Consider the following 18,179-nt stretch of genomic DNA (forward strand, 5'->3'; position numbering starts at 1 on the left):
GAGGAAAAGTAATGGGTTATTAATTAATTGAAGGGAAAATTAAAAGTAATGGGTTATTAATTAATTGAAGGGAAAATTATTATTTCGTCCCTGAGGTTTTACGTAATTATTTAAGTAGTTTTTGATATTTATATATGTATTTATAACGTGCTTGAGGTTTGCCACCGTCATATTAATTGGTCCTACCGTCAAAAAAATATATTTTTTCCGTTAATTTTAAAAGGAAAAGATGAAATTATCTTTTGGAAAAATAATTATTTTGTCTCTAAGGTTTATCATAATTATTAAGTAATTTCCGATATTTATATAAATATTTATAACGTCTTTGAGGTTTACTTCTGTCATATTAATTGGTCCTTCCATAAAAAAAATATATATTTTTTCCGTTAATTTTGAGCAGAAAATACGAAATTATCCTTTATAAGTTTTCATTGACATTATCGTCAATCTCTTTCCTCTAAAATATCTAAAACTCAAATTTTCACCATCTTTCTCAACCTAACGCGGTCTTCATTGCCACTACCGTGTCTCTGTCAAGTATCATCTCCATAACCAGATAACCAATAAAACTAAAAGGGAAAATATTTATAACGTTCCTGAGGTTACTTCCGTCATATTACTTGGTCCTTCCGTCGAAAACACATTTTTTGCTGTTAATTTTTAATAGAATGACCAAACTAACCTAAATCCTCTAATCAAGGAGAGAGAGATAAATGGATAAAGGGCGACGATGGCTTGATTGAGTTTGGATGTTAGGTTTTAGTTTTGATGGTGATCTGGTTATGGAGATGATAGTTTTTATTGACACGGTAGTGGTAATGAAGACCATGTTGGGTTTAGAAAGATGATGAAAATGTGAGTTTTAGGTATTTTAGAGGAAATGGATTAATAATAATGTCAATGAAAACTTATAAAGGATAATTTCATCTTTTCCACTCAAAATTAACGGAAAAAGTGTATTTTTTTTTATGGAATGAACAATTAATATGACGGAAGTAAACCTCAAGGACGTTATAAATATTTGTATAAATGTAGGGAACTACTTAATAATTATGGTAAACCTCAGGGACGAAATAATTATTTTTCCAAAGGATAATTTCGTCTTTTCTTCTCAAAATTAATAGAAAAAATGTATTTTTTTTTTTTTACGGAAGGACCAATTAATATGACTGTGGCAAACCTCAGGAATGTTATAAATATATGTATAAATGTCGAGGACTACTTAAATAATTATATAAAACCTCAGTGACGAAATAATAATTTTCCCTTAATTGAATTAAGAGAAAGAAGGGGTTGTTCTGTTGACTATTTTGTGATGAAGAGGAATAGAGCAAGCTCTGCCAGCCATTTTTGTAAGAGACAATCCTTCTAGAACAGGACCAGAGTACCAATTCTGCATGTCTTCATCATTTTTTTTAGCAATTTGGTCACTATTTGACCTAACACTTCTTCTAAAGGGTGACCCAGTTGTTTTTTCCTTAATCTTAATTAAGTTAGAAAAATCAAAAGCTCGTTTGAGTTCCCAACCTTAATTTTATAAAGAAAATTATGGATGATGATGGCTAACCTTCCGATATTTTATTTTTTAAAATGGATTATTATATAATTAGCAATAACACTCTTTCATCAGGTCCCAAACCATCTTAAACAATTACTTAAGTATTGCAAATGTTAAGGTCATATTCTAGCTTATCTATGATAAATTTAAATAAATGGTAACTATAAATAATCTGAACATGAGAAGAAATTCTTAATTCTATTAAAATCCCAATAGAATCGAGAATTTGGTTTCATTTTCAAGCTCTAAAATAAAATGAGTCAATCACCATCCAGGTACTTCGCAATCTTGTTTTGTTCTGCAATTTTCAAGGACCGCCAATATCAGAGGGAGGAAAATGGAGATTGAGACAGTAAAAGCCATGTCCATCCGACATCTTGTTCTTGTGTAGAATTTGATATAATTATTATTATATTTTATTAAAATTAAAATTATGAGAATAAATAACTGTTTTTTATATGAAATACAAAATATATTTACAAACCTGTGGTTTGTGGAACAGGCAAGAGTTTTCCATCCTTGGAACCATCAAAAAAATTTCTCATTTCCTATAACAATGTCAAAATTGCAAAGGAGGGACTGCTCTAATTACATAGGCCCTTAAAGAATTTTTGGGCTTTCAATAGGAGGCCCATTCTTTCATAATTCAATTGAAAAGAAAATTCACTCTTTTTATTATTTATTTCTTACAAAGAATCCTCTGTTTCTAGCCAATGTTAAATAAACTAATATAATATTCTTATGTTTTAAGTCAATTTTTTATTGTTAAAGTTTTAGGGACAGCAAAGAAAAGAAAATGTATATAGAGAAAAAATTAAAGAAAAATTTTAATGACGAAAAATTAAAATTTTACATTTTCTAATTATACGAATAGGTCTAAAATTATACTAATATAGGTTCCCACATATCCACAGATATTAAATTCACACGCACTAAATAAAGAAAATATAATTTAAAAATAAATCAACTATTGTTGTTACGGGAATTGAATTCCGGCATGTGATTACAGAAGATTATTCCGACAACGGGTGATTCCGTTAGCATTCAGCTGGATTTGCCTGCACATCTTTGCTGGAGTACGTCCGAGATAATTCAAAACTTGTTTTTTAGCTTTTCCTGCATTAGGAACGCTAGAAACACAAAAGTAATACGTTAGAATTTAATAATTAGGTAGGAGTTTACCTGTTTGGATCGATTGGTAGCCCAAGTGGTCAATTGGCTCTCCTCTTCTTGATTTATGTTGTGTTGCTTGTCATAACGATCTCCTTTATGCTTGTGTTTTTATTGGTGCGGCTGCGAATGGTGATTATAGAAAGGAGAGGGGTCCTTTTGTTGTTATCTCTTTCTTTATATACTCTTCTGTCTATTTAGGTTTGCAATTTTACTCACCACCCAAATCAAAGAAAATTAAAAAAATAAATTGACTCTCAAGAAAGCTACAGTACAATGTCAAAATGATATCTACTAGGAATGGAACTATTTTGTTAATTTATAAATTTTAAAAGTAATTAAAACAATATAAAATATATATGAACTTATATGAATTATCCATAGTTATAAAAATAATAAATACTGTACTTCATTTTTGATAACCTAACTAGTCATTTGATCAATTTTACTTCTGACGGTTTATATTTGAATAATTTAAATTTAATGGCTAAATTATTTTCTGTATCAATAAAAGAAATTTAAATTATCTACCATAGATTTATGCACTTGGGCTTTGGTTCACTTAGAAATGAATTTGAATCAAACCGAACTTTTACCGAATCCAACGTTACACGGTTCCGGAATGGGTTGATTGATGAAAAATGAAATGACACCGAGAGATTAGAATTTATAGGACGGCGACAACCCTGTGGCTTAAAATTGGACACTTGTACATCTCGCGGCGACCCACAGTGGCTTAACCAACGACTGCACATTCCACGTGGACCCTCTTTCGTTTTTTGTCACTTAGCCACCTGTCTTTCTTGTGGACCCTCAAAAAATCCCCTGCCCTATTCTTAGTCCTTCCTTATCTGTTGCTATCACCGGATTGGCTTAGATTTCGATTTAGGTAATTAACTACTCAATTGTTTTTAAATAAACGGATAAACCTATCGTTCGCTTCCTTATCCAAAACACTAATCACTTTCTTGTAACAGCATAACCTGTAGCCATATATTATTTATTTATTTATGAAAAAATATATAAATTCACCTCCCTATTCTTTACGAAGTTTCATGGTATTTATATAATTTTTATTTTAATTCATTAAATATTTTAATTTATAAAATTATACTTATTAAGTATTTAATAGGTAAAATGCTTAAATATATGTAAAAGTTTCATTTCTTTTAATTAGGGCAAAATGAAAAAATAAAAATTACACACTATAAATAATGCCCACACCTTTCTTTTTCTACATTATAGATATCTCATATTATTACAAGGACACACAGATATAAAGCATAACTATCAAATTAAATATCAACAAAAAAAAAAAAAAAAATACAATGGTTAAAGATATGAAGGCAGAGGTAGTAAATTCTAGTACCAAGATAATGTCTAATTGACTCAAACTTCATCCAAGTTTAGGTAAAATTTTACAATGGTTTTCAATTAATTTTTTTAAAAATTTAGAGAATTCATTAATAATGAATATAATTGATTATATCATAATATTTTCATATGAATAAAAAATACAAATTTATAAAAATGAAATTTTTTGGTTGGAGATAATCTTGGCCAAAGATGCTAATCTTCGGTAAAGATTGATGCATCTTTTAATAGGATAACAAAAGCAATTTTTTACAATATTGTCCCGAAATTTTTTTTCAAAAACTTATTACAATGGATATTTGCATAAGAATTTAATATGTTAACTTTAATTGAAGAACACAGCGTGAAAGAAATTCATTTAAATTTAAAGATTTAAAATCTCCAACCACAAACGATCAACAATTCATCTTGTATTTTAAAACCACTAAAGAAATAAAAGATCCTTATAAAATTCTTCAATAATGAGGAACAACTCCATAAAATGAGAAAAATTAATAAATCAAAACACACAACACACTAAGAGAATATCAAAAACATCCAAACATTATCAACTATTATAGATATGAAAGACTAATTCAAAGTTTTATTCTAAACTATCACAACTTTTGGAAATTAATAAAAAAAATGAATAAATTAAAGAAGAACGATAAAAAAAGATAAAAAGAAATCACTGCCTATCAAAAAATACCATTTACTATTGTTCAAAAAATAAAATCTGAAACAATAGTATCTCGAATTAATGATTTGTGAATCCAAAGTGTCATAGTATTTTTGAATGATTGAGTTTTTAATAAATAATCTTTGAGATAGATAATTGATTATGCTATACTTTTCTATACAATGATCTAATTTTATTGATGATACAATACAAGGTAAAAATGTCCTCTAAGAGAGTGGATTCAGGTTCATGGAACTGGGCAGAGCCTGAGAGTGTTTATATAAATTTCAAAGTACCAAATCCTGACCGGCAGAGAAACCCACCCCTTTGGCCCGACAAGATAAAAAGATAAGGTCACATGAAACAGCTCACACACCCAGTCACAGACCCTTCTCTTTCTCTCTTCTCTTGTATTCTAAGCAGTAGTAAAAGGAAAAAAACCAAAATAACAAAACAGAAGAAAGAGTTTAAAATGTAAGAGTTGTTATTATCCACTAGGTGTCTTCGTGGCAGTAAAATGTTGGGTGTCACTTGTAGGCCCTACCTATGCTTCTGATTGTTACAGGTGGCACAAATCTGCCATTTTGTCGACATGAGCCAGGACGAGAAAGGAGAAACAGAACTGGAAAAAAGGATTAGAGAGAGAAGATCTTCGTCGACAAACAGAAAATTTATATTTCCTTTTATTTATTTAAATAAAAAATAATTATAATAAATGAGAACAGGAAGGTGATTGATTACAAGTTCTCTTTTGCCTTATAAATTGGTGGGTGACGGTTTCGTTTCTCTCTACAAACACCAAACGGTCGATCCTCACGTGTCTCTCCCTCACTTTTTTCTGTTGTATTCTGTTTTCTTTTCCCCTTTCTTTCCTCTGTTTGTTTGTTTGACGACTTAGCACCGTCTTTTCTTTTTTATCCTTTGACGGTGGCGTTTCAGTGTATATACATACACGAACATAAACAAATATTTTGTTTATTTATTTTCAATTTTTGCAAGTGTGAGTGATAAACAGAGAGGTTTAAGAAATAAAGAGTAAGAAATGGAGGGAAAGAAGCAACCGGGTTCATCTTCTTCATTCACTTCTGAACTTTTTGGCTCTAAGGATTCTGTTTCTTCTTCTGGGATTTTCGGCTCTATATTCGCTCCTCCTTCTAAGGTATTATTGTTTTTCAAAATTTTTGACATTCATTTGATTTTGCTGGGGTTTTCTGCATTTCTTGACTCTCAATTGTAAGGAAAAGTTTATATATATATATATATATATTTTTTTTTTTTTTTCTTTCTCTATTGATTCTATGAAAATCACTTTTCCTTTTTAAGAGTCTAAGGCAATCAAGATTCTATTTCTTGATTTTATGTTTATTTTTTGATTGGTATTGATTTTCCAAGTCTGTGTACTTATTTTTTGAAAATTGTCATTTTGATTTTGATTCAGGTGTTGGAGAGAGGGTCACTTCGATCTGAAGTGATTGGTAAGAAGCAGGATTCTGCAAAAGAAGCTTCTAACACCAAATCTGGAGCTCAAGGTTAAATATAAGATTACATTCCGAGTACAATTTTGTTTTGTTTTGTTTTAATTCTCTTTTTATTATTGTGTCTTCTCCTAAAATTTTAAGATATGGGTGATTTTAATTATTCAAGTCTAAAGAGTGTTTTCTTGAAGTAATGTGCTAGAGAACGCATTGTAGAACAATATTGATTGTTAGACTTTAGTGCAAAGAGTATGCTGATGGAGTATATTCACCTCCACCTAACAAAACCTCATTGCAAACTTTTTGGGTCGGCTATATATATCTGTTTTATCCATTTTGATCTGCAATAGGTTACAAAATGCTACTATATACTAAGTTTTGTTATTAGATTCACCTAAGAGTTTACTAATATGGGATCTTGTGCTGCATGTCACTCTGTTTTAGTTAGTAGTTTACTCTGATTAGTTTACTTTACATAGAGAACAAATTGAAGAAACTTTCCTTGTATCAACTAGCTCATGTGATGGTTTATCTCTTTTATCACTTTGTTTTGAAGGGGAGATTTTCTTTAGAACTTGACACGGTTCTCGGAGCTTACCATGTCAAGCCCTTCGCTCCTGACTATATTTTTCATATATTATGATTTTCTTTAATCTTTGCTGCAATTTCTATGTTACTCAGACTAGCCAGTTTGCCATGCCATATCCGTGTCTACACACATCCATGAGTTGGACGCACCTAGTGAGAGAGACTATATGCAAAGAGTGCTTATCCAACACGAATGATCACTTAGAGACATTTATCTTTACAGATAATTATCTATAATCATCTTTTAGAGATATTTATCTTTGATAATTATGCTTCAGAGATGACTGGCATTATATATCATCTGTGTTGATATTGGATTATCTTTTAGAGATGAATGGACATTTTATTTTATTTTTGTATCTTCAGATGAAACTTCTAAAAGCAATGAGGGTGAAAGTCATAACATGCCAAGTAGAGATACAAATTCCATTTATCAGGAACAAAGAGTACAACCATGTCATCTCAGTTCATCAATCTATTATGGCGGTCAAGACATATATCATCATCCCCAGAATAGCCAGAGCTCTAACATGACCTCAATGGTGCGTATAAATTTGCTCTGTTGCATATTGGGTTGCTGAGCATTTTCTTTGCATATTGGGTTGGCTCATAAAATTTAAATTGAGGAATTTGCTATTAAGTTCCATTTTCTCATCAGTTCAAGAAAGACGGGACTGAAGATGACTCCGGGAGTGCTTCAAGAGGAAACTGGTGGCAGGGTATGATGCTGTGATTTGCATGTGGCTATGTTATGGAAATTACTTTTACTCTATTGACATCTTTGATAATCGAAATTTTTATTATGCAGGGTCTCTCTATTACTAAGACGTTACCTGCCATAACATATACACAGCTAGGTATTTATTTCTAAAAGAAACCTACCGGGGATAGATATTTTTCATAACAACTAACACTTCCTCTTTTCCTTTATATGTATATCTAAGGTAGAGTTTTGCTCCAGTTCTTATGTATCATTATACTCTTACCTCTATGGTTGGCTTAATTTTATTTATAGAAATAATATAATTTAAAGTTGAGATCATCTATCATATATTTAATAGATTTTTACAGGTAAAAGTTTTGTACTTTCTGAAATGAGTTGGGTTTTATATTGAGATTACGTCTTTTTCCATTGCAACAAATCAAACATTGCTGTAATTCTCTGGTTCTAAATTCTAATAATAAATCACCCAGTTGCTAGTGACTATAAACTGATATAAAAAAGTGGTATTTGAAATTTTCTGTTTGAATCAGTAAGCAGTAAATAGACTGATTAATCTGTTGCCTGTTTCTTTCTAGTTGGTTTTATATATGTTTGCTAAAATCGACAATCTGCGATTCGCAGGTACATACAACATAGGACAGCACTTTAATTTACCTTTTGTCATATGGGAAGTAGCAGTCAGATGTTAGCAGCAGACATGGCTGGTTAATGTTGTTTCCTCCAGCTAAAAATATATGTATTTTTATATTAAAATTAGCATATACAAATAATCTCTCCCTTCCCCTTCTCTTTTTCCTCGTTTTATTTTATTGTAAAGGATGGTAAACCTTGTTTTTTGTATATTAACATGTACTTGGTTGAGATCAGTTTTGCTCTAACCCTGTATTTACATTACCTTTTTAACTTCGACGAGTATTTCAAGTCGTCCGAGACTTCTTCTGTCATGGTGATCTAATAACGAACTAACATAGTGTTCAGGGCTTGTTTTGCTGTAAAGAGACCAAAAATGTCTCTGGAAGCTATGAAGACGATGATGTTCTAGAAATGGTCAAACAACATTATGGTCCCTTGTATTGAATTTAACTGAAAGCTCAAGTTTCCCTCTTTACTTAAAGTCTACTCAATGTTAGAGCCACTGGTCAAAACAGCCTTTGGTTGGGCTGTGGTCCAACCAATTTGACAATAATCTTGCTATGTGTCCGTTCTGTTTTCTCTTTCAACCGTCCTGTCTATTTCTTATCTTGAGAAGTCTAAAAAGGAAATGTATTTGCTTATTCTCTATCAGAAAATATGACCCACAGATTTTCTGCCGTCCTTATCCATGGTTTTACCTTTCAAACGTTCGTTAAAGGTTCAGGTTTGGCCGTTAAAAAAGAAGATATCTGAGCTGAGGACAAAAACCCTTCAGCCACATTCTTTAGTAATGCAGAATCTGATACTGATATTCTACCATTTGAATTTTGCCAACGCATGTTCAATTAATTCCAGGGTTTTCAATAATTCCAAGGCAGTTTTCTGTTAGCGTGTCAGTGTTGTGAAGAGATAGAAAATAAATATTTGAAATTCTGAACATATTATTCAGGATACACGTACAACCAGAGCTAGCTAAGTGCTAGTTTTTTTATTCAGAAGAGTAAGACTAGTACGTAGGGCAACCAAGTTGCTATTGAACAAGTGGTTGGCTGCTATCTTCCCAGTACTTCATGTTCAGAATGCTTGTTATAACTTCATGGAAGTGTATAATCTGCAAAATCCAAATACTTTTATTAGCTGATACAACTGGAAACTGATAAAATAACTATTTTCTCGTAGTAATAATAATGATAATATAAAATAGTTGAATTAGTAATAATAATAATAATATAATAAAAATGGTTGAATCAGGAGAACCGGTAAACTGCATTTTTTTTGGCGAACTTCACCTCCACACTGGTGACCGACAGGACGGTCAGCAATGTTGCATCTCTTGGGAATGGTAATGGCAACTTCAGGGATCATCCCAGCAGCCTTAGCGGTGTTTGAAAGTACAATAGCACAAAGACAGCTTGTATCTTGCACTATTTTCTTAGCCTCAAGGCAGCAACTCTCAGAAACAGGAGCATCCTGATCGTGAATTGCGTCTCCACAGCTCCTTAAGTTACCTAATTCATTTTCAACTGAAGATCCACATTCCCCAGCCCCGTTAACCCCTCCAACAATACCCACAATCACAACAAACCCTAGAAGGCACAAGAACTTAACTGAAGCCTCCATTTCTATCGTCTCCGCTAATTTTGGATGCAAAAATCATCTGTCTGTTGATAGCTTTTATACTGCAAGAAAAGCTCTTCAGGTGCCTTAAACTAAATCCCACTAACAATAGTAGAGGTAGCACTATAAAAAGAGAGATATACTAAAGAATTTGATTTGGGAAATAGGTGTATTCACTTTCCAAAATGGGAAATAGGTGTATTCACTTTCCAAAACCAGCATCATCCAAATTAATCCACGTTATCATTTAAGTGAACACAGGGCTGCTTCCAGTAAACTGTCAGTTTATGCGTGGACGCGTGTAACCAACTTTCATTTTATGGGAGACCTGTAGTGATTCAATAGGAGCCTAGAAGCTTTCAAAAACAAAATAGGAGCCTAGAGATTTAGTTGTAGAAAAAAAAAAGAGTTCAACGCCGTTGCCGGGGATCGAACCCGGGTCACCCGCGTGACAGGAGGGAATACTTACCACTATACTACGACTTGATAATAAGAAGCAGATGTAAAATCTATTTTAGGTTTGCCAAAGATTGGATGCGCCCGCTCGTATGACGGGCAGAATTTGCTGGAATACTCTAATACTTTAACCATGGTCTGGGACTGGCATTTTCGATTTTAAAAACACTAATTTTATTTTTAAACAAGGTGAATATTAGAATCAAATTATTTTTATTTTCTCAATTTTTGTTCAGATTTTTCTATATTTTTTTATTTTGTAGCATGTATAACTAATAGTAAAAAAAACAATTGGTCGTAGATTGAAAACACGAAATGAATACGGTAAAACTTTTAAAATTTATCTAAAAGAATTAAACAAAACAAAAAATAAAGTGAGAAAAAAAATTCTTTAGTAGTTTTTTATTTTACAATTTCTTTATGGTTATAAACCAAAATTGCAGATTTTAAATCAGAACTATAAATTTGAAATTGAATCCATGAATTTAAAGTTTAGAAAATAAAGAATCAAAATCGAATATTTAAATATATGATTTCATTTGCAGTTAACTATGTTTGACTTCAATTTTGACCGATTCCACTTTAATTTAAAACTAAACAGTGATTGTGTTTAACTATACTACAACACTAGCTAATTGCATTCTAAACCAAATGTGATTTTGTTGAATTGAGATTTTAAACTTGCAGAAACAGGTTTTTCTACGAGGAATGGCAACATGCAGTGTCACGGAGATGTAACATAATGATATATTGGCAACAACAATGCAAACACGGGCATTTGGTCTAGTGGCATGATTCTCGCTTAGGGTGCGAGAGGTCCCGAGTTCAATTCTCGGAATGCCCCAACTTTTTAAAATACTAAGGTTGATACATTTAAGAGGCCCTGCTGGACAGTAAGAAGCGATGAAATGTAAAAATTGTAGTATATTATTATATATTAAAAACAAGGCCTAATACATCTTGGGGATGCGGAGGTCTATGAACAATGAGTCAATCAACTCATAATCATTGCACATATCTCATCAGAACATACAGAAACCTCTTCCTAATTCCTATTTTAAAAACAATACACAATAACAGACAGCCAGCAAGCCTAACTGACCATACCACATATATAATTTTCACAATATACACTCTAAGAATTCATTCCTCTTCAACTAAATCTTCTAATGGTAAGGCAATTGAACTCACTGCTTCTTTTATACACTCGAAAGATTCAATTCCAATTGGCGATGTTGATGCTTTTCGAATTGTGTAATCTGTTCCTTCAGTTGCATTACTAAAATCCTTGCCTTTAGTATCAATACTGAGATAATCTGTTAAAACCTTTTTGATGCCCGGCCTGTGCTGCTGTTGAATTCTGCTGCTAGTCATTAAGGGCGATATGTCTCCTTTTGCAGGGCTAGCTAGATGACTTGGAGAATAGCTTGGCGTAGTATAAGCTGTTTTATATGGCGTGCTTGGGACTGGAACTGAATATGGAATTGAAACACTTTTATGAGCAATCAAACTAACTTTAGATATCGATGAGAATTGATCTGAATGCTTGGTCAAATCATCCACATAGAGCAGATCATCAATTCTTGCTACAATATTGAATGCCAAGCTCTCCAAAACTCTTGAGTAGCTCTCCAAAATGGACTTTCCAACATCCTAAATGACAGAACTTGATGATTGAGTATGAAATTCAAATTCATTCATAACAAGAAAAAAGATTTTGACAAGAGAAAGATATGTGAACTAACCTTGTTGTACTGGATTTTGCTCATATCTAGAGTTGTCTGCGGAAGACCAGGATACCGCTGCCTCAAGCAAAGCAGAAGGCTCTCTGCTCGATCAGCAAGCAATTCCCTCTTCTCTGCATCAATCATTAGCTCCTTCACCAATTCCCATGATGACTTTGAACTTGAACGATTCGTGTTATTTGTGGGTCTAGAGTTAGTTCTTCTGCGCCACACATAGATTGAGGCCTCCACTCTGTTGGCAAGTTCTATGGCTTGGTGTTCAGAAGATAAATCAAGGCAATCAAGAAGACATTCGGGAGAAAATTGATCTGATGAAATGTAACGATAAATGAGGTCTCCTAAGCTGGCCTTCGCATTCTGAAACCAAGATGGGAAAAAATAGCAAGAATTTAACAATAATGCCTTTTCTTTTTTAAATCATAATGACATTTACACGACAAGGGTATGATTCATACCTTTGGAAGTGCATCCAAGAATGATTCAGGGACTTGCATATCAGCTAAAGCAATGCTGTTGATAGCCATTGCAGCTTTTAATATTTGGTTTGTGCAATCGCGTTTATGCTGTAATTGTTTTCTTGAATTTTCATGGAGGCCACAAGGAGGGACCCGAGGCACTGGTAGCCACCACTTTTCTTCTTGCCGCTGAAAGGTTCTTCTAAAAGATGATGACCCATCAGCATCTGGGGCTAGGATTCCTTGGTCAACATACCAGAATTCCGTATTATCGAAGCTATCCAATATCTCCTGCAAAAAATTGTTGCCTTAAGAACTGCTTTTATGGTAATATTAACATTTTTTGGACTTAAGCAGTGTCGGCAAAACTTACAAGAAGCATGTTATCTAATTTGCGCAGAGCTGGGAGATTTATGTAGAGATCTGACCGTGGTCTGGAAGTCATGACCTGGATAAAAACATAAAAAAGCCAACAAAAACACATTCAAGAAATCATTCATATATTTAAGCCCAAAAGTGTAGAAAATTTTGCTTTAACTTTTGCTTCCAGAAATATTTTAGACATTACTATTCATTCGTGTGTAATGAGGAATATTTACTTTTTGAACATTTGTGGAAATGAACAGGCTCCATTTTCAGTATTGCAATTTCAAGTTTCAAATTCACCATTATTAATGGAGAAAGAAAATGGATCTATTACAGCTATTAATTGAGCAATCTTAGATTACTTCAATGCTTTCTTATTTTCACCTTTTCTAGAGATGTTTTACTTCCTTTTCACTTAAGCGGCCAAGATCCAACAATAATAATTTGGAAATAAAATTTTGAAAATGAAATCAAAGGACCAATTTATTTGCATATTGGATTGTCTTCAAATTTTTTCAATTTTGAAACCATTTTACCTCAAGCTTGCTTCCATCTGGAAATGTCTGCCAAGAGGGTGTCAATTCTACAATGTGATCGCTTACGCAAAGAAGCCATTCCATCTCTCTTCTCCACATTGCTTTCTTTTCATGAGGTAGAGGCTCTAACCTCCATAGTTGGCCAAACATTGTAGCTACATATAACATAAAACAAAAACTATCAGAATTAAAACCGATGCCTTGGCAAATCAAGCAACAAAACTAAAGCAAACTGATAACGAACATACCACATAGATTAGTAATGGCATTTGAAATAGCCAATGCAGTGCAAACTCCATTCCCACAACCCGACATATCCTCTCCAAGCAACAACTTTGAAAACCTTTCCTTCATCATCTCAATCTCTAGTACCCCACAAAATCAGGGACATTTCATCGAACACATTAGCATCAACTTGAAGAAGGAAACAGAAGTGCAAAAGAGAGAAATAATTAATACCTGAAATTGAAGACCGTTGTTTCTCTAACTTCTTATCATCTAAATTTATCTTCTCTGCTTCATCAGTAGCACCGTTAGTACTTGTACAATCCGGTACTTCTTCTTCTTTCTTTACAGGCCAACCCATTGAAGGAGGAGAAGATGAATCCTCCTCTTCAGAGCTACTATGGCTCTGCTCTTCAAGCCCTGTCGTTTCAGATGTCAAAAAATCAGAACTTGAACTGCTCTCTCTACCCTTCTCTTCAATCAAATCCCCGAATGTATGCATTTCACTAATACCTTCATCATTCTTCTCACTGAAACCCTCCATTACTGCCTGCTTTTCTTCTTCTTCTTCGTCAAGAAACTCAATTGAATCACAAAAGAAAACAGTGTTGTTCACTATCATGCCAGTAAACTGTAGCCTTTTCAAGCCAGACCCATTAGAGAACCGAGCTTTATTGTACAAGTTACGCAGAGATTTTGATACCCAAAAACCAAATAGAGAAAATGCGGTAAGGTAGTTGGGGTTTTTAATCCTAAGTTTCTCTAATGGCAAACAAAGCTTAAGGCGGTAATGTTGCGGTAGTTCTTGTTGTTGAGTTGGTTCACTAAGTGGTTGTTGCTGTTGGTAGGAAGCTCTATCCATAAGGTCTCAACCATGTCTACTTGTGTGGGGTAAAAGGGGCAACAAACCAAAAAAATTCTTTCTTTTTTGGATATTATTTTGTGAAGGGACTCCATATTTTTTATATCATGCATTGTGAAAGAGTGAAGCTTAGTTATGATTACTGAAACTTGCTCTAACACATGACATGAAAGTGACAGCTAAAGGCTCTACTTTGATGCTTCTATTGTATTTTCCAATCTCCATTTTAGTTAATTTTAAGCAGAGACCATAAAAAAATAAAAAAAATAAAAAAAAAAGGCTTTCTTGGGTTGGCACTACTTTGTTTTGCTTAAACAAATGTTCAAAAACTAAGGTTTATTTCAAAAATATTGTAAAGTAAAACGATGGGAGTCGTGTATGCCACGGATCTGGTCCATAACTGTATTAAATTTTATATTTTTATCATCATATGCTCGTGCACCATTTTTGTTTTTTTAAAAAAGAAAATGACAATTCCATCGATTTATATCATTAAATAAAATAAAAATAATAAAATTAGGAGAGACAAACCTCACGAAATATATATGAATTTTTACCAATATACTGACTAAAAGAAAGCTTAAAATTATCTAAAATGTATTTAATTATAACTAAAACAATAAACAGTAATTCACTCTATTATTATCTTTTATTAATAATGTGATTATGTTTTACAAATTCTTCTCTCCCAAACTAGGAACAGTTTAGGAGTTGCAGTTGCAGGTCTCCCCCTAAATTATTAATCTCCCGCTCCACTATGTTTCCCGTTGTTTGCAAAGTTACCTTTGCATAAAGTAAAAGTGAATTGCAAGCATCAAACACTTTCATTTCATGTCTTGTGAGATTCAAATGTATTTATTTTAGAGAAAATGCATGCTTTGGTTTCTAAGCATAAATTAACAACTGTAACTTTCTTTTTCTTTATTTTTAATTATTTTTTGTTTGCACTCGCATGGTAGAGCTAGAATTCAAATTTAGGTGATAAAAAAATTTTTAAAAATTAGAAGGCAAATGCTCAAAAATTCACTAATCCAATTTAGAAATTTTTTTTAGAGCTATAGAGCCTTCTTGGCCTCCTTTCTTTCTGTCATATTGTGTATACATGTCCTAACATTCATAACGAAATCTTGGTGTGGCCTTTTCTACCACAGTTGAATTGATAAAGAGATAATAGAAGGCAGCTTGGCCTTTTTTTGTCTTTGGCGGCAACCGACGGATGAGCTCTAACTTACAGGAATTAATCTCTCCAGGATTAAGAATTATACAATTTTTTTTATTATTATTATTTTTTTTTAATGAGAAGGAGGGGATAAACCTATTAAGAAACAATGCGAGGCCAAATGCCACCCACAGCATCAGCCTCTAACAAACACCTAGCCTCTGGAGAAGGGATCCAGCAAATCAAAGTTAAATTAATGATCAAATGAATCATTTATTGATTGACTGATAAATGTACTAAGGGCATATTTGTAAATATGTTATAACATTTATACAAAGAATCTGTTATTAATAACCGAGATACTTGTTCGGTCGTTTAAGCCTTTTAAGACATATCTTCTTTATAAACAATTAATAATTATCAGCTCTTTGAAAAAATAATAATGATGGGTCAGTAGCTAATCAAATGGCTCGTCATGTAAGTAGAAAGAAAGAAAGAAAGAAAGAAAGCAAAATAATGAAAAGGACTAGCAAAAGCATATCAGAAGAAGATAAATCCAACAAGCAAAGTAAAGCATTTCTTATAACTAACACTAACAATGACAGTGAAAACGACATTAGAGAGTTGCAGTTGAGATCTTCTATAATAACACTAACACACACTCTCTCTTCTTACAATCTGTACAATTACAAAGACAATCCTTACTGCTAGATCTTAGCTTTCCTTGCAAGTCTTTTTATAATTCTTTTCTTTCTTTCTTTTTTTCAAACATTACATAAATCTGGTTTTGATAATTTTGCCGGTCGGTTGCTCCAACTGAAACAATGTTTTTACTTTGTATGTAATGAGTAAAGAAAGGATCCTTCCAACGGCACCCAAGTGAGTCGTTTGGTTTGATGTTGACTGCTAATTTGAAAACCCATTAGAGGGAATTGGAAAAGAAAGAAGAAGAAGAACAAACTTCATCTCCAAGCTCTGTGTGTGTCTAAGTAAAAGCTACGCTATATATTTATTTCTTTTTTACTACATCTTTTATCTTTTTGTTTTCTTCTTTTTCCCTACATTGGCTCCATTCCAATTATTTGATTTTGAATTGAAAACCATTAACCATGCAAGCAAAATTAATAGAGCTAATTTCCAAGCTCCTTCATGGGCAGGGAATCCATCTTGCTGGTTATAAATGCTGTGGAAATATGTATCATAAGGTAGTGTGACCAAAGTCGTGAAAGAAGTAAATAGAAAGTAGGAAGTAAATTTTCAAACCATTATTTTTTAAATTTGAATTTCACCATATCATTCTGTGTTTCCTATATGTAAAAATTTGATTGCAATATAAGAGAATGTAACGTATTTTTGATTACTTCACACTATATCCAATTCAATATCTTATTGAAAGTGGTATTTGATAACAATTTTAGTAGGTATTTGTTTTTAAATTATTCTAAAATACTTATTTATACATTTATCATTTAAAGATCTCAATTAAGTTAAACTTCACTTAATTAGAATAATAAAATTAAAATTTTAACTTAAAATCTTATACTAATAAGTCAATAGACTGTTAAATAGTTTTAAATTTTTAAAAATTGTTCTTTCAGATTATTCAATACTTAATTACTAAAACCAAGTGAAAAACTGGAGATTCTAAAAACCTAGTTGCTCTATTTTATTTCTAGTCTTTTAATCCTAATTTTAGCTTGAGGCTACCACTGTCTACTCTTATTTTGGTTACCTTCTTTTTTTTCATCTTCTGTTTGCTTTAATGAACTTAGATCTATTTTTCTTATAACAGATCTGTCTTTTTTATTTGTTTTTGTTGTTGTTGCTTTGTCTCCATATTTAGAGTTTGTTTGTCACTTATTTATAAGGGTTATCCATTCTTTATCAGGATTATTACTAAATCAAAATATGATATTTGACTTTATTTGGTTGAAAAATTTAGATTGTGATTTGCACGTGTGAATCTTCGATCAATGGAATCTGATTATACGCTATATTCTTCCATTCATGCTATTGATGCATAGTGGTAGAAACTCATATGTGTTCATCATATATTGCAAATTCTTGAAAAAACAATCAAGGTATAGAAGGTCCGAGAACTTATTATTTTTAGTTGTTGCTAATAATATTTATATCTTTTGTTAAGATCAACTCCAAGCGGAAATATCTAATATTATATTTTTTTTTTTTAGTTTTAGTTTCATTATTCAAAATGATATAAATTCTTTTGTTTCGTTAAAAGATCAGCGAATTCTATTAGCTACTGGTAGTAAAGTTATATGTCTGATCTATATGAATATTTGTAATTGTTCATATTATTATTAATGAGTTATATTTGAAAAAAAAATTAATAAAACCAAATGAAAAATAAGTTGTACTATACATTTGATTAGAATATTTTCCACATATGTATGTAAATAATTTATATTTATCATGAATTTAATTTTTTTTTTTTTTTAATAAACCGATAACTTTCAATTAACTGAGGATCAAATGGTTCAAAATAAGAGAAGAAATAGAGGAGGGTACTTCCTCTATCTAGATAAGCTCCTCAATATCAATAGAGAGAGCTTGTTGA

At 32.1% G+C, this 18,179-nt stretch overlaps 3 protein-coding genes and 1 non-coding gene across 7 annotated transcripts; 2 read left to right on the forward strand and 2 right to left on the reverse strand.

Annotated features, from left to right (window-relative positions):
- The first annotated feature begins 5,264 nt into the window (after nt 1-5,264).
- On the forward strand, nt 5,265-8,413 carry SIS (E3 ubiquitin-protein ligase RLIM-like protein). 4 transcript variants are annotated; one of them, XR_016319719.1, is made up of 6 exons: nt 5,265-5,919; nt 6,199-6,289; nt 7,190-7,365; nt 7,465-7,542; nt 7,632-7,767; nt 8,169-8,413. XR_016319719.1 is itself a non-coding variant. In XM_089718341.1 (6 exons), exons 1-6 carry the CDS (start codon nt 5,803-5,805, stop codon nt 8,234-8,236), a joined length of 579 nt encoding a protein of 192 aa, XP_089574467.1. In that variant the 5' UTR covers nt 5,280-5,802; the 3' UTR covers nt 8,237-8,413. The 4 variants fall into 4 exon arrangements, 2 of the variants coding, with proteins under 2 accessions (XP_089574467.1, XP_089574468.1); XM_089718341.1 differs by having other exon boundaries at nt 5,280-5,919; nt 7,632-7,680; XR_016319720.1 differs by having other exon boundaries at nt 5,371-5,919; nt 7,482-7,542.
- A 684-nt stretch (nt 8,414-9,097) lies between these two features.
- LOC149498479 (uncharacterized) lies at nt 9,098-9,872 on the reverse strand. The gene is made up of 2 exons (XM_089718343.1): nt 9,470-9,872; nt 9,098-9,291 (listed from the first exon to the last, which is right to left on the reverse strand). The coding sequence occupies exons 1-2, from the start codon at nt 9,798-9,800 to the stop codon at nt 9,275-9,277; spliced, it is 348 nt and encodes a 115-aa protein (XP_089574469.1). The 5' UTR covers nt 9,801-9,872; the 3' UTR covers nt 9,098-9,274.
- A 1,153-nt stretch (nt 9,873-11,025) lies between these two features.
- Nucleotides 11,026-11,097, forward strand: TRNAP-AGG (transfer RNA proline (anticodon AGG)). Its single transcript has one exon. It is a non-coding gene; the product is annotated as a tRNA-Pro (tRNA).
- A 65-nt stretch (nt 11,098-11,162) lies between these two features.
- On the reverse strand, nt 11,163-14,607 carry LOC149498481 (rop guanine nucleotide exchange factor 7-like). The gene is made up of 7 exons (XM_089718617.1): nt 13,815-14,607; nt 13,604-13,720; nt 13,356-13,510; nt 12,827-12,901; nt 12,454-12,744; nt 11,999-12,355; nt 11,163-11,906 (listed from the first exon to the last, which is right to left on the reverse strand). The coding sequence occupies exons 1-7, from the start codon at nt 14,440-14,442 to the stop codon at nt 11,397-11,399; spliced, it is 2,133 nt and encodes a 710-aa protein (XP_089574743.1). The 5' UTR covers nt 14,443-14,607; the 3' UTR covers nt 11,163-11,396.
- Between the last annotated feature and the right edge of the window lie 3,572 nt (nt 14,608-18,179).

The sequence above is a fragment of the Jatropha curcas genome, chromosome 2 (assembly GCF_041381405.1).
Source record: "Jatropha curcas cultivar XTBG-Jc1 chromosome 2, XTBG_Jcur_1.0, whole genome shotgun sequence".
NCBI classification, from domain to species: Eukaryota; Viridiplantae; Streptophyta; class Magnoliopsida; order Malpighiales; family Euphorbiaceae; genus Jatropha; species Jatropha curcas.